Source organism: Hydra vulgaris, chromosome 13 (genome assembly GCF_038396675.1).
Source record: "Hydra vulgaris chromosome 13, alternate assembly HydraT2T_AEP".
NCBI classification, from domain to species: domain Eukaryota; kingdom Metazoa; phylum Cnidaria; class Hydrozoa; order Anthoathecata; family Hydridae; genus Hydra; species Hydra vulgaris.
This window is the reverse complement of record NC_088932.1, coordinates 13,222,501-13,237,500: the sequence shown is the minus strand read 5'-3', so window position 1 is coordinate 13,237,500 and position 15,000 is coordinate 13,222,501. Positions and strand designations below refer to the sequence as shown.

Genomic DNA, 15,000 nt, shown 5'->3' with positions numbered 1-15,000 from the left:
GTTCTACTTTATCAAAAGCTTTTGAGAAGTCAAGATATATTACGCATAATGGTTTACCCTTTGCAGTTTCGTATGTAATGGTGTCAATTGTTTTGATCAAATTTGTTGTGCATGACTTGTTTGGAACAAAACTAGTTTGCCTTTCAGAAATAAGACTATTTAAAACTAAATGTTCCATAATTATGTCCCGAAAAAGCTTTACGAACATTTTACAAATCACAGACGTCAAAGATATTGGTCTATAGTTTTCTGGTTCAAGTTTTGATCCCCCTTCATAAATAGTTGATATATTTGCAACAGACCAATGTTAAGGGACACAACCAGTCTCAAAACTCAATTTGAAAATGTAGATAATTGGATCAACAAAACCTTCTGCAATGTGTTTTAAAACAAACACACTAATTTCATCAGAACCTATCACTTTTGACTCATCAATACTTTCTAACATTTTTAGTATTTTTTCATTGGTAATCATATCAGGTAATATACTGTCATCACACTGATTTTCACATCTTTGCAAGAACTTGGGTTATGCTTGGTCATCATCTTTTACAAAGACTGACTTAAATTGCTTATTTAATATATTTGAAATGTCTGATATTTCAGTTGTAATTTGTTCTTTTTTATTTTTCATGGCTCTAATTTGGGATTTAACATTTTACTTTTTATTTACGTAAGAGAATAAAAGTTTAGGTGTTAGCTTCGCTCTTTTTACTAAATCCATTTCGTATACTTGAGTTGATTTTTTAATTTGTTTTTTGACATTAGCACAAATTTTGTTGAATTCCTTTTGAGATTCTTGACTTTGCTGATACACATTCAAATGAAATAGAGATTTGTTTCATTTTTATTGCCTTTTGAACTTTTGCATCCAGCCATGGTTGGCTATTCTTTTTTTTGTTATTAAAAGTAGAAACAAACAATTGACAAGATTTATTATAAATATGTAAAACTAACTCATAGCACTCACAGCCTGAATTATCATAAAATAGCTCAGCCCAATTGATTTGTTTCAAGTACTTGATCATTTGTGTAAATTTACCCTTTTTAAAGCAAAACTTATCTCTTGAAAATACTATATTATCACTAGAACTAGTAAAATATTGCCAAGTGATGGAGTAATCGTATCTACCCTTTTCATAGTGACTATTGACTAAATCTATGCAATTCAGATTGAAAGCTAAAACAAGGTCAAGGGTATTAACTGCAGAAACAGAATCACTTTGTTTAAATGTTGGAAAGTTTACTATTTGGTATAAAGAACAATCATTTAAAACTTTAATAAATTCATGCTCAGTTGAGTTTTCATTTGAATGAATTATTGGACCGTCATCTGTCCATTCTATATTAGGGAAATTGAAATCTCCTACAACAATGAGATCCGTGTATTTTTTGCCACTTTTGAGTTCTAAAGCAGTTTTGATTGAGTCTAGAATTGATTTTGAGTAATCAGCTGTAGAATTCGGTGATCGATATATACAACCAACAATTAACTTAAAATTATTACATTTTATTGAGCACCAGACTTGTTCAATCTCTGTATTGTTAAGATGCGGATTAACAACTTCTATATTTGTAAGATTTTTATTTGTGTAAAGTGTAACTCCTCCTCTAATTCAATCTCTATCTGCGTGATATAGGTCATATCCATCAATTTTTTTAATTGTATGCAATTTGAACCAAGTCTCTGTAATTGCGATAACATCTATTTTGTTTGTCAAAGCAAATTCTGACAGCTCGGATAATTTGTTAGAGTTAAATGAGGTAGCATTGGTGTAATAAAAATTAATTGGTTTGTCGTTAGTCTTAATATTTTGCTTCAAATAAATAGTTAGTTGTTCATTATGTAACTTTTGATAAGATTTATACAATTGACTGGTATGGGCCCTTCCGGGCCTGCTTGGCAATGCTTTCTTTGACAAATGGGTGAGCTTTGTGGTTGCCAATGTCTTTTGTTGTAGCGATGTCAATACACAACAATTTTCTGCTTCTAATGACAAATTAAAAGGGCTGGTCTAGGTTATTATTGCGTTTTAAGTCTTTATTTACCTCCTTTCTCTCTTTATTCAATTGTGCAAATTCAGCCTGCTCATTAGGAATGCGATCAGGTCTTATATATCCTTTTTTATATACTTCAATTGTTGACAGTTCCTTGGCTGCAGACAACATCTCGTTTCGTGCTCCTTCATTCTCAAATTCAACAACTAATGGTTCTGATGTATTGTTTACCAAGGCAACTTTAGATTTTAGTCTGAATGTCGATTTTATTATTATTTGTCTGTTCAGTGAACGTATTAATTCATTGACCATGTTCTCGCCATCTGTCTTATTGTCCTCGTTTGTACTTTTTTGCGAGTTAGCCAAACCGACAATTACAACATTTTTAGACTTTTTACTGGATAGTTTTTCATGACTTTTTGACACTTAGATGCTTGCATTATAAAGCTCGGAACCTGGTTTGGCTAATTGTTTATCAATTTGGCTGTAATAAACAGCAGGTAAACTAGAAGGTGGTAAATTTGCATTTTTCTCTTCTAAGCTTTTCACTTTTTTGCTAAGTTCAGGTATTTTTGCATCTTTTTCTGTCAATTTCACTTCAAATAATTAAGTTTGTTGATTTAGTTTTAGCATAAAGTCATCCTTTGGCTCTTCAATTGCTTTGTTAATCATCAAAACTATAAAATTCTTTTGTTGATCAGTGAGCTCAGTCATATCTCAATCCTTAATTTCCACCAATGAAATGAAAGAGAGACAACCACTACAAACACCTGTGGATTTCTTCTTGTTGATATGTTGGTCTTTATAGGAGGGTTACCACTCTGAATACCAGTGGATTACCTCCCGGTCAGAATTATTATTATATATTATATTAGTTATCTTATTACACAGGGACTAAAAAGTTTTAGTATGTGTTTTTTTTTCCTTATCTTTAAATATGTTATACATATAATATCTATAGGTCTTTAAAAATATTTTACTTTGTGTCCTAGAAAATTGGAAAAGATTTAAAAAAAAATTATGTGTGTAAGCGAAAGGATTTGAACCCACGCAAAGTACTTCAACCACTTTGGCATGCTATAATATCATCTTTTAACACTATTAAATAAATAAAAGACTTATTAAACTTTATAAAACAGCATATAAATACTATAAATCAAAATTAAGGATATATTGCTGCAACGAAATTTTCAAGTAAAAGTAAATCTGTAAAAATTGATATAATTTTTAATAATTTATATAACTTGAAGTTTACAGGTTAGGTATTTGCATAAACTTTCATTTACATAGATCTAATACGAATCATTACGGATTGTGGTTTGAAAAAAATGCCTAATAGCTTTATAAAATTAAAGATATTTTTATTTACATATTTATTAACAAATTAACAGAACATAACAACTTTCAATAGTTTTCAATTGTATGTCTATTATCTGATTAATCTAAAAAAAGTAATTGAATTAAAAAAAGGAAAAAAATGCACCACATATGTTAACTGGAAATCAGTTTATTTATACATAATAACAAAACAAAATATATAAAGAAATTTTTTTTTTTTAATTTGCATCATTAATTAACGGTTGGTAGATTAACCAACTACAAAAATACTAATTAAAGATGTTGCATATTACTTTCCCACCATTCCCTCTCCTCATATTTTACTTTCTACAGAATCCACACTTCTTATTAAAAAAAGAGGGGGTGGGGTTTGAGCTTTTGCCTTAAATTTGGACCCACACTTTATATGCCTTATGAGATGTAGGCACTCAAGTTGTTCTACAATATGCTGAAAAAGCACTGTAAGATATATCCAAAATGAAGAAAATAATAATAATTATAATAAAAGAAGTAAAAACATATTTACACTGCAAACCAAAATTACCTGTTGCTAATGTTTTTTCTAGAGCATTGTTTAAAAAAAGTCAAAATCTGAAAGAAAAGATAATGATTGCACAATTACACAAAATAACAAAAACATAAAAGCTATCAGTGCAAACAAATTTTGTTATTTGATCAAAAAATAAAATTGTTCTTACCTTAATTACGACAAACTAATTTCTTTTTAAACTATTAGCCAATGATCAACATAGTAAGTTTTAAATAATTAAAGTTTATTAAGTTAAAAAACATATTTGAACAGTAGACAAAGTAAACTTATGATAGTTGGTAGAGCACCAAAGTAGAACTAAAGAAATAAAACAACAACTAAATTTAAAATGTTTGTAATACATAATATTTGCAGTTAAACATGAAAAATAACTCTACCATCATGAGATAATAAAGGCAAAATATGATCCTTTTAGTTAAAAACATTATTGTTTTCATTAAATGATTTTTAAGTTTTTTTACATTGTAAGTACTTATTAGATACCCGCTAATTCAGTGATAATTGTTGATTATTATGAAAATTGAAGTATTTACAAAATCTTAACTTATAATAAAATATTATTTTGATATGGAGAATCATGAACACTGTCACAGCAAATCATTTTAATATTTTGAATGTTGTGCTGACTAAAAGTTTGATGGTGTTTAGTGTAGAAACAGAATGTATATCTTTTCAACAAAAATGTTTTATAAACATAACTTAATATAAAAAAAAAAAAGAAACAAAACTTTATTTACATTATTTTGGTATTTTTTTACTAACTTATTAATTTACAAACAAAATTTACAAAAAAGAGCAATAAAATTCATATTAAACTAAAAACATTTAACTACATCTTCTATTTGTAGATGTAGTTAAGTCTTTCTCCTACACACTTAACTCCACCCACTTCACTTTTGGTATTTTTTTAATTTTTGTTTTTTAAAATGCAAAACAAAACGACTTTATAGTACTATAGATTTATATTCTATAAATAAACATGTTACATACTCATTTTCCTTGCACGAACTCAACTTACTTGTAGAAAACTTGAAATATAAAAACTTATTCATCTAGCTTTTTTCCTCGAACATCAGTTCTTTGGAATTCGCTTCCTTCATCTTGTTTTCCTGATTCATATAATTTGCAAACTTTTTAAGTCATCTATCAATCGTTATCTTGCTCTATAAACTTCATCTTTTCTCTTCTTGTAACTTCCAACTCTAATAGTGGTTGCTTGCAGCCTTGTTGGAGGCGAAGATTTTAAAAAAAAAAAAACATTTTGAATTTTTTCAATCTGGGCTTATATATTTATAGAAAAAAATAAATAGCAAAAAAAATCTTTTTAAAAAAGTTGTTAAAATAAAGTTTTAAAGTTTATGCTAGCTAATGTACTAGTTTTTTTTTTTTTTCGCCTCTGAATTAACACGTTACTGGAGAAGCAGGACAGGCCTTTTAATTTTTTAATTAAGTTTCAGACATAATGTTTTTAAGATCATCCGCAGCTTTTTTTTTTTTTTAAATTTTATTTAGGTGCCCCAAGAAGTCCTTATGGTCTTATCACAGAGCACCGCAGATGAGCATTTAATTGGAAGTTCACGCCTCCTTCCTAACCGATGTTGCAAAACTTGCCCATAGGTGGGGTTTGAACCACGGATCCTTTGTTTCTGAGGCAACTGCGCTACCACTTCACCATGGCAGCTTATTGGTAAAGTTACCTGAGCACATTAATAACATAACTTGTCAGGTCAGGTTATCCTGCTACTGGTAACCCAGTACAATCTGCTTCATGTCCTGGTACCTTGTAGGATACGTCTTTTTAGGCAAAGGCTAGTAGATGCCAACTCCAACTTAAAACACCCTCTGCCTTGGGCTCTTGGTTGAGTAAAAGCAAGAGACGGTGTCTCAATATATATACTCATCTTGAGCAGATCTTAAACACACCTGGCTACTGTCTTGTAGAAGGCCTCCTAGGCAAAGACTTAAGGGGTTAACATATTCTATCTGTTGACCAGCCTCGCACCCCTTCTTCATCTCTTAGATGTATTCTTAATACATTGTTTCCAGTTAAGGATGTTGAATGCTGGATCTTCTTAACTCAATGCATGGGTTTTGCTTGTGTCTCTGTTTTTATGACTAGGCAACTCATTCTATTATCTCCTAATGAGGGTACAGCTCTAAAACTCAGTTTTATGGTTCTGAGGCTGGCTGGTAGTCAGGTTTCCTGAACTCTGTGGTAGCTCTCAGAAAGGCTGGTTCCATCAACAGCTGAAAAACATCAAAGTATTAACAGTGCCATGTTGCACATGGATGATGTCCCTGTTTGTACTTTTGGTTTGCATTGCCAAGGCCACATTTGGAGCCCTTTGTTATGGCTTAGGGTTTATTAATAGTAATGAGGCAAATGCTTGGGTATTAAACAGTGTACTGAGTACTAACTATGCTTTGAATCAAGTTCTTTAACAAATTTAAAAATAAATAAAGTACTAAAAACTATAAAACACAAAATACCATCATCATCACCATGTTCTCTTGACCTATCATTCACTAATATTCGTGGTCTTCAAAGTAACTTTTCTTCTGTCGAGTCTTAACTCTTACAAACTTCACCAAACCTACTTGCTCTTTGTGAGACTAATTTGAGTTCAGCTGTTTCATCTTTTGATCTTAGTGTTGATGGTTATCTTCCTTTAATTTGTAAAGACTCCAATAGTCACATGCTTGGCCTGGGCATTTACATTCGTAAGAATTCACCCATTTGTCGGGAAACTAGGTTTGAATCCACAGACTATTCTTTTATGTGCTTTCGTTTAGCACCACTTCACTCTATTGCCTTTCTCTTTGTTCTATATCACTCCCTTCGTCTCAAGACTGCACTCTTTTTAATGTTATTTCTGATCAAATTGACCAAGCCCTCTCTCTTTATGCATCAGCTAATATTGTTGTTGTTGGTGACTTTAATGCTCATCACACTGAATAGCTTGGCTCTAGTGTCAGTGACTCTGCAAGCATTAAAGCCTGCAACTTTTGCCTTGCTCAATCCCTAACTCAAATAGTCAACTTTCTGACTCGCTTTCAAGACAACCCGAATTATTTACCTTCTCTACTCGACTTGTGTCTTGTTTCTGATCCTAGTCAGTGCTCAGTTTCTCCACATTCACCCTTAGGTGCTTCTGATCACAGTTTGATCTCTCTAACAATACTATCTCATTCTTTTTCATCATCTTAATCCCCCTATCATCGTACCTCTTATAAATACCTTAAAGCTGACTGGGACTCTTTCCGTGATTTTCTTTGTAATGGCCCTTGGGTAGAAATCTTTCGTCTTTCTGTTGACAAATGTGCTTCTTACATAATAGTAAGCGACTGGGACCAGGGCCGGGACTAGGTTTGATAACACATAGCCATGACCAGGGCCAGGTTTATGATCAGGGCTACATTAATATTGATAGATCCTATAAAAATGTTATTTTTAATTGAAATTTATGATATGAGTTATAATTAAAAACAATATTTTATAGGATCTATCAATTTTAATGCAGCCCCGGCCGGGTTTATGACCGGGGTTGCATTTATATTGATAGATCCTATAAAAGTATTGTTTTTAGTTATAACTCATATCATAAATTTAATTTAAAATAATATTTTATAGGATCTATCAATATTAATGCAGCACTGATCATAAACTCATTCCTGGTTGCGGCTATGTGTTATCAAACCTTGCCCCGGCTATAGCTCCGGTTGTTTACTATTACATAACTTTGTGGACTCAGGCTGACATAGAATCTTTTATTTCCAATCGATGATTCCAGGTCAAGCCTCACTCTTCTCCATGTTTTTCCTCACATTGTGCTGCTGCAATTGCCAATTGAAACCATTACTTTCATATCTATTAGCAAAACGATTCTCCAGAAAACAGGCGCCTGTTTGTTACTGCTAGAAACCATTGTAAAAAGGTTTGTTCTAACGCCAAAGCCCGCTATTCTCAGGTCATGAAATCTTGTATTTCATCACAAAATTTAAGCTCTAGTGACTTCTGGAGAATCTTTAATAGTATTAATAATAAGGGCAAATCTGTAATTCCACCTCTCTTGTATGGTTCAGACTTTGTCACCTTACTTAAAGATAAAGCTGAATTGTTTGCTAAGAACTTTTCATCAATATTATCTCTTGATTCCACTAGTTGCGTTCTACCTGATATAGCTGTCAAACAGCTTGATCCGTTGCTTGACATTCATATCAATCCAGCTTCTGTATCTAAAGTGATTCCCTGCTTAGACTCTTCTACAACTTGTGGCCCAGACAACATACCTGCTGTCGTCTATACTTTCAAAACTATTCAACAAGTGCTTATTAGAGTCTTTTTTTCCAGCCTGCTGCAAAGCGGCATCTGTTATCCCTATTTTCAAAAATTTTGGAGAGCAATCTGATTCGTCTAACTACTGTCCCATTAGTCTCCTTCCTATCATGAACAAGGTTTTTGAACCTTTAATTAACAAACACTTAATCTCTCTTCTTGAATCTAATAACTTACTTTCTGATCATCAATATGGATTTCGATCTTCTCGCTATACAGCTGATTTGCTAACAATAATAACCGATAGGTTTTATTGTGCATTAGATAAAGGCAGAGAGGTTAAGGCCATTGGTTTTGACATTTCTAAAGCCTTTGATAAAGTTTGACATGCTGGTCTTCTCCATAAACTTTCTTCTTATGGTGTATCTAGCAGCTTATTTAAGATTATTGAATCCTTCCTTTCCAATCGTAGTATAAAAGTTGTCCTCTATGGACAGCACTTATTATATGGAGAACATTAAGGACAACTTTTATACTATATTTCCAATCATAGTATAAAAGTTGTCCTCAATGGACTTCTTCTTATTCTGTAACTTCAGGGGTTCCTCAAGGTTCTATCCTTGGCCCTATACTCTTTTTAATTTACATTAACAATCTTCCAGATATTCTCACATCTAAAATGGCATTGTTCGCTGATGATGCTACCATTTATTCTTGTCATGATAAGAGCCCAATACTCTCTGATTGCTTGGAGGAAGCATTTGAGCTTGAAAAGGATCTCACTTCTGCTACAGCATGGGTCTCACAGTGGCTAGTGAACTTCAATTCAGATAAAACTCAATTTTTTTCAGTCAATCGTTATTGCAATAGTTTAGATCTTCCTATATTTATGAACGGTAATGACTTGATGAGTCATCTACCCTTCATCTTCTAGGATTAACTCTTACTTCTGATCTTTCTTGGAAACCATATATCTAATCCGTTGCAAAATTAGCATCTGCTGGCATTGCATCTTTTTATCGAGCTTGACACTTTTTTACTCTGGATTCTATTCTCTATCTCTATAAATCTCAAATCCGGCCTTGTATGGAATACTGTTGCCATATCTGGGGTGGATCTTCTAATAATGCCCTTTCTCTTTTAGACAAGGTGCAAAAATGCATTGTAAACATAGTTGGACCTGCTCTTGCAGCCAACCTCCAACAATTATCTCATTGTCGTAATGTTGCTTCTCTTTCTCTTTTCTACAAATACTATAATGAGTACTGCTCTAATGAGCTAGCGTCTCTTGTACCCTCTACTAAAATTCATTCTCGTGTTACTTGTCATTCAATTAAGTCTCATCCTTTTTCTGTGACTGTTCCTAAGTGCTCCAAAAACTCTTATTCGTCTAGTTTTTTTTCCTCAAACATCAGTTCTTTAGAATTGGCTTCCTTCATCTTGCTTTCCTGATTCATATAATTTGCAATCTTTTAAGTTGTCTGTAAATCATTATCTTGCTCTACAATCTTCATTTTTTCTCTTCCGGTAACTTCCAACTTTAATTAGTGGTTGCTTGCAGCCTTGTTGGAAGCGAAGATGTTTAAAAAAAAAAACTAAAAAAAATCTTTACATATGCGCATCAAAACGGTGTTTTGATGTTTTTAGAAATTTTAAGTTTTTTAAAAAATTCTCTCTTCTGTTTTGTTATATAATATCTATAAAACTTCTAAAGTGTTTTATTTTGTATTGTCGAAAAATTAAAAAAAAAAGGTTACAGTGGTAGGATTTGAACCAAGGCATTTTGCTTCTGAAACTCCCCGAGCTAACCGCTTGGCCACATAGGCATGCTAACAGACTATGATTTTAAAACTATTTAAGAAACAAAAGACTTTATAAATTGGAAATAAATGCTATTGATCAAAATTAAGGAAATGTTGCCGCAATGTAATTTTTAAGTGAAAATAAAACTGTAGAACTTGATATATGTTTTAACATTTTATAGTTTGAAATTTATATAAGTTAGATATTTGCATACAATTTTGTTCATATTTTCTGACAAAAAATGTGCTGTGACTCTTTCTCGCCATTATCTCCGTTACAATGACTGCCGGGTAATTTCATGTAAAAGTGGGACAAAAAATTGAAATTTTTCAGTCACCCTCTCAGATTTCTTTCAAATTTGAACCAGTGGTACCTATCAATATAACAAAAAAAAATGTCAAGTTTGAGCTCCCAAATCCTAACTGTTCAAAAGTTATGACATTTTGAAATTCAGCCTAAAACACCAAAATTTTTTCCACTTCCACCATTATGAACTTTGTAGTAGTACTTTTAATTCAATAATTTAAGATCTAGTGGAAGAATGTGGCTAAAAATTGGTACCTGACCATTTTTGAGGGTGCTGAATTCAAAAATGTAGATAAAATAGTGAAATTTAAATTTTTTGATAGTTATTTTTTTATTTTAAAATGGTCAGTCAAATTTTTTGTTCTGTTACCATGGGTTGTGCTGTCATTAATTCCCAGAGTTGCCCAAGTCTCATGGATTCGATTTTTTTTCAAATGAATTAGGTGATTCTAGGCTATCTTTATTAAAAAGATGGTTTTGGTTTCTTAAAACATAATAAAGATATGTCATTTTGAAATTTAGACGAAAAATTTCTTTATTTGGCATCTATTCTCTATTATAGATTTTATAGCAATACTTTTTGTGTGAATAATTTAAGTTCTAGTAGAGAAATATGACTGAAAATTGGTACCTGACCAAATTTAAAGGTGTTGAATACAAAGATGAAGAGAAATTAACCCAATTCCTAATATTTTAGAATCATTTTTGAATTTTAAAATGGTGTAATACTACTGAACCATAAAACGGGGTAACATTTTCACAAATTGCCTGACTGTCATTGGTTCTATTGTGGTGTGTAAAAACAGTTTATTAAGGTTGGTTTTGATATATAAATAAAGTTTTGTGAAGTGAATTATCATGAAAAATATGGTTTTGCAACACCTGCCGTGATGTATAAATATAGTTTCGGGGCGTCAGTTATATTGTTTAAATATAGTTTTGAAACAACAGTTAACAATATCAAATTTCAACAAAAAAAAATTATTTTAATTTTATTAATATTAATTTTATTAAATAATTGTTAAATCCTGTTTGGTAATTTCATAGTCATGGCAAACAGCCAACAGTGCTCCATTGGAATCAACCTAGAATGTGAATGCCATCTCACAACATATACATCGTTGCTGGGAATTGAACCTTTTGAAGATATTCCTGAATATGAAAGAGAAATATTAATGCGGAGGATTGGGCTCTCAATAAATGTCAAACCTACAACTTGCCTCCATCATAAACATTTTTATTTGAAGTGTTATACAACTAAATTAACACGGTGCTGCAACCCATTTAATACTCATAACAAAGTTATAAAAGGTATATATAGTAATCATAATTTTTAGTTTTTTGAAAATGTTGTGAGTTACAATAATGAAATTATTGGCAGCCAAATTCTATTTTAGCTATATTTAACCTTTTAGCTGACTTCTAAAAGTGCGTTATTAAATGCCATACAACTTTAAACTTTTTAAGGTTTTATTAAAATTTTTATACATATTAAAAAAGTTCTTCCCTTTTTTTAGGTAGACTTAGTGAAATCAACTTGGATACAGCAAAGTACCTATGCAGTAAAGGCAAATTCTTAGTTCCAGGTAAAAAACTTTGTCCACAATGCAGACATAAATCAAGTGAAGAATCAGAAGTGAACGAGTTGGAGATTAATATACCTGAAGATAATATGGAAAAACAAATATACTGGAATCAACAAGATCATTGCTCAACAGTACTTTATACAAACTTGAAGTGTTTCCTCTAAAAATTCATTTACCCAAAACCTCTAACAAGCCTTCACTTGGAAACAGAAAGATAAAGCAAGTTGAAGCAGCAGTTATTAAGAAGCTTGCAACTACTCTGGATGTAACTAAATCCGATCTTGTTGCACCAAAAAATGAAGTTCTAAAGGAAATTCAAACCAAAACTGGCAATCTAGATTTCCTTGTAGAATGCATGAAAGAAAAACTTAAGGTTTCTAACAGAAGGCAGCAACTTCAAATTTTGACTTTAACCCCAAAATCTTGGTCTATCAGAAAAGCAACAAAAGAGTTTTTAGTTTCCAAACACAAAATTCAAAATGCAAAGTTTTTACGCGACTAAAAAGGCATTGGGGAAAAAAATTCATGTCAAAAAAATTGATTTTGTGTAACTTAAAGGAGCTCTATGTGGCATATAATGCAAAGTACCCAGGCCATAAAATTGGATTTTCTAAATTTTGCAGTCTTCGGCCTAAATGGTCCACAAACAAAATATGTACCTTTTGGACCAATCCATTTGGACATTCTGTTTGTGGGTGTACAATACAGCAAAATGTTAAATTAATGTTGAGTGCTATAGGCCTGGAAATATCTTACTATGAAATCATTGAAAAGATTGTCTGCAGTAGAAAATCTAAAGTTTGCATGATTCTCTGATGCAATAGTTGTCCTGGCATACAAGCTGCCCAAAATTATTTACAGCAGTATCTCACACAAAATGATGATCCAAAAGAGCATCTTGATTACAAACGGTAGACAACAACAGATAGAACTGAACTATTAACAATAAAACTTCCTACTTTTCATTCATTTATAGCAAAATCACAATCTCGCTATCTAAAGCATCTCAAAGAAACAATTAGTATTGATGAGGCTATTGTACTGGCAGATTTTGCAGAGAATTACACTTTTGTAATACAAGACGAGATACAGAGTTACCATTGGAGCTAGAGTCAATGTTCCCTTCATTCAGTTGTCATCTACTACAAGAAAGTGAAATTAGAAATATCTTTTTTTTGTGTAACTTCAGATGATTTGAATCATGATGTTGGATTTATCAATTAAGTTATGCCCAAAACCACTAATCAAATAAAAACTCATCTTTGTCCCACAATTACAAAAATTCATTATTTTTCTGATGGCTGTGCAGGGCAGTATAAAAACTGCAGACATTTTTACAATTTATGTCACCACGCCCAAGATTTTTCTCTTTGTTGCATTTGGAATTTCTTTGCAATAAGTCAGGGCAAATCTCCATGCGATGGAATAGGTGGCATTGTTAAAAGGCTTATTGCAACAGATAGCTTGCAGACGCCAACCACAGGTCATATACTGTCTTCTCAAGCAATGTTTGAATACTGTCAAAAGTCAATTAGTAGGATTACATTTGTGTATGTCTCTGCTGAAGAGATGGAGCTAGTAAGAAACAAACTTACTGATAGACTTTTAATAGCAACCACTATTCCTGGGACAAGAAGTTTCCATCAATTTGTACCATCTTCTCATTCATTTATAAAAATGAAAAGGGTATCCGATGATGATGATTTTGCTTTAACATTTGACTTCCTCAAAAAAACAAAAATGTGAAATTATTAAAATTGACAATGTTATGATGTCACAATACCTATTTTGCAAATGTGACAATTTTTACTGGCTTGGTATGGTTTCTGAAGTTGATAAATAGAATGATGATTTTATGGTAAAGCTTATGCATCGACATTATCCAAGTTGGTCGTACTACTGGCCAAAACGGGATGATAATTGCTGGGTGCTAAGAATGAATGTCATTTCTCTTGTTAAAATACCTTCAACATCTTCTGGGCGTCAGTACCAAATCTCAAAAAAAGATGAAACTCTATTTGAACAAGTTTTATCTTTTCAGTGAAAGTTGATTAATATTTTACTTTTTCAAAACATCCTATTTCCCAATGAGAGTAAGGCAACTCCAGAAATAAATGAAATGCAAATTATGGTTACAAGAAAAAAAAGTACTGTTGACATTCAAAATTCAAAAATGATTCTAAAATATTAGGAATTGGGTTAATTTCTCTTCATCTTTGTATTCAACACCTTTAAAAATGGTCAGGTACCAATTTTCAATCATATTTCTCTACTAGAACTTAAATTATTCACACAAAAAGTATTGCTATAAAATCTATAATAGAGAATAGATGCCAAATAAAGAAATTTTTTGTCTAAATTTCAAAATGACATATCTTTATTATGCTTTAAGAAACCAAAACCATCTTTTTAATAAAGATAGCCTAGAATCACCTAATTCATTTGAAAAAACATCGAATCCATGAGACTTGGGCAACTCTGGGAATTAATGACAGCACAACCTATGGTAACAGAACAAAAAATTTGACTGACCATTTTAAAGTAAAAAAATAACTATCAAAAAATTTAAATTTCACTATTTTATCTACATTTTTGAATTAAGCACCCTCAAAAATGGTCAGGTGCCAATTTTTTGTCACATTCTTCCACTAGATCTTGAATTATTCAATTAAAAGTACAACTACAAAATCCATAATGGATGACTTTGTAAAAAAAGGAATGCTTTAGGCTGAATTTCAAAATGTCATAACTTTTGAACCGATTGGATTTGAGAGCTTAAATTTTGGATTTTTTCATGTTTTATTAATAGATACCACTGGTTAAAATTTAAAGAAAATCCAATGGGTGACTGAAATGACTGTTTCACTTTTACATGGAATTACCCTGCCAATAATGCCAAGTAATAGCCCCCTTTTTAGTGTCAAACACACTAAAAAGGGGGCTGTTACTACTTTTAAGTTCAGCATTATTATATAGATTTATTTTTGCATGAATATTTTTGATCAATTGATTGTTTTTGTTATTAATTTAATTGATTTTTGTATTTTTAGAAAAACAGGATGAAAAACGACAACAAAATGACCCAGAAAATATTGAATCAGGTGTGATTTTAAAAGATGTTATAATTGCGTAGAAAGAATTGT

The 15,000-nt window shown here is 31.6% G+C and overlaps 1 protein-coding gene across 1 annotated transcript in view; it reads left to right on the top strand.

Moving 5' to 3' along the window:
- LOC100209292 (hemicentin-1) overlaps window positions 1-15,000 on the top strand; it is a 126,049-nt gene that overhangs the window by 34,712 nt on the left and 76,337 nt on the right. The window contains exon 11 of the mRNA XM_065816725.1: window positions 14,908-14,958. Coding sequence (XP_065672797.1) covers window positions 14,908-14,958 — 51 coding nt within the window. The remainder of the gene's footprint in view (window positions 1-14,907; window positions 14,959-15,000) is intronic.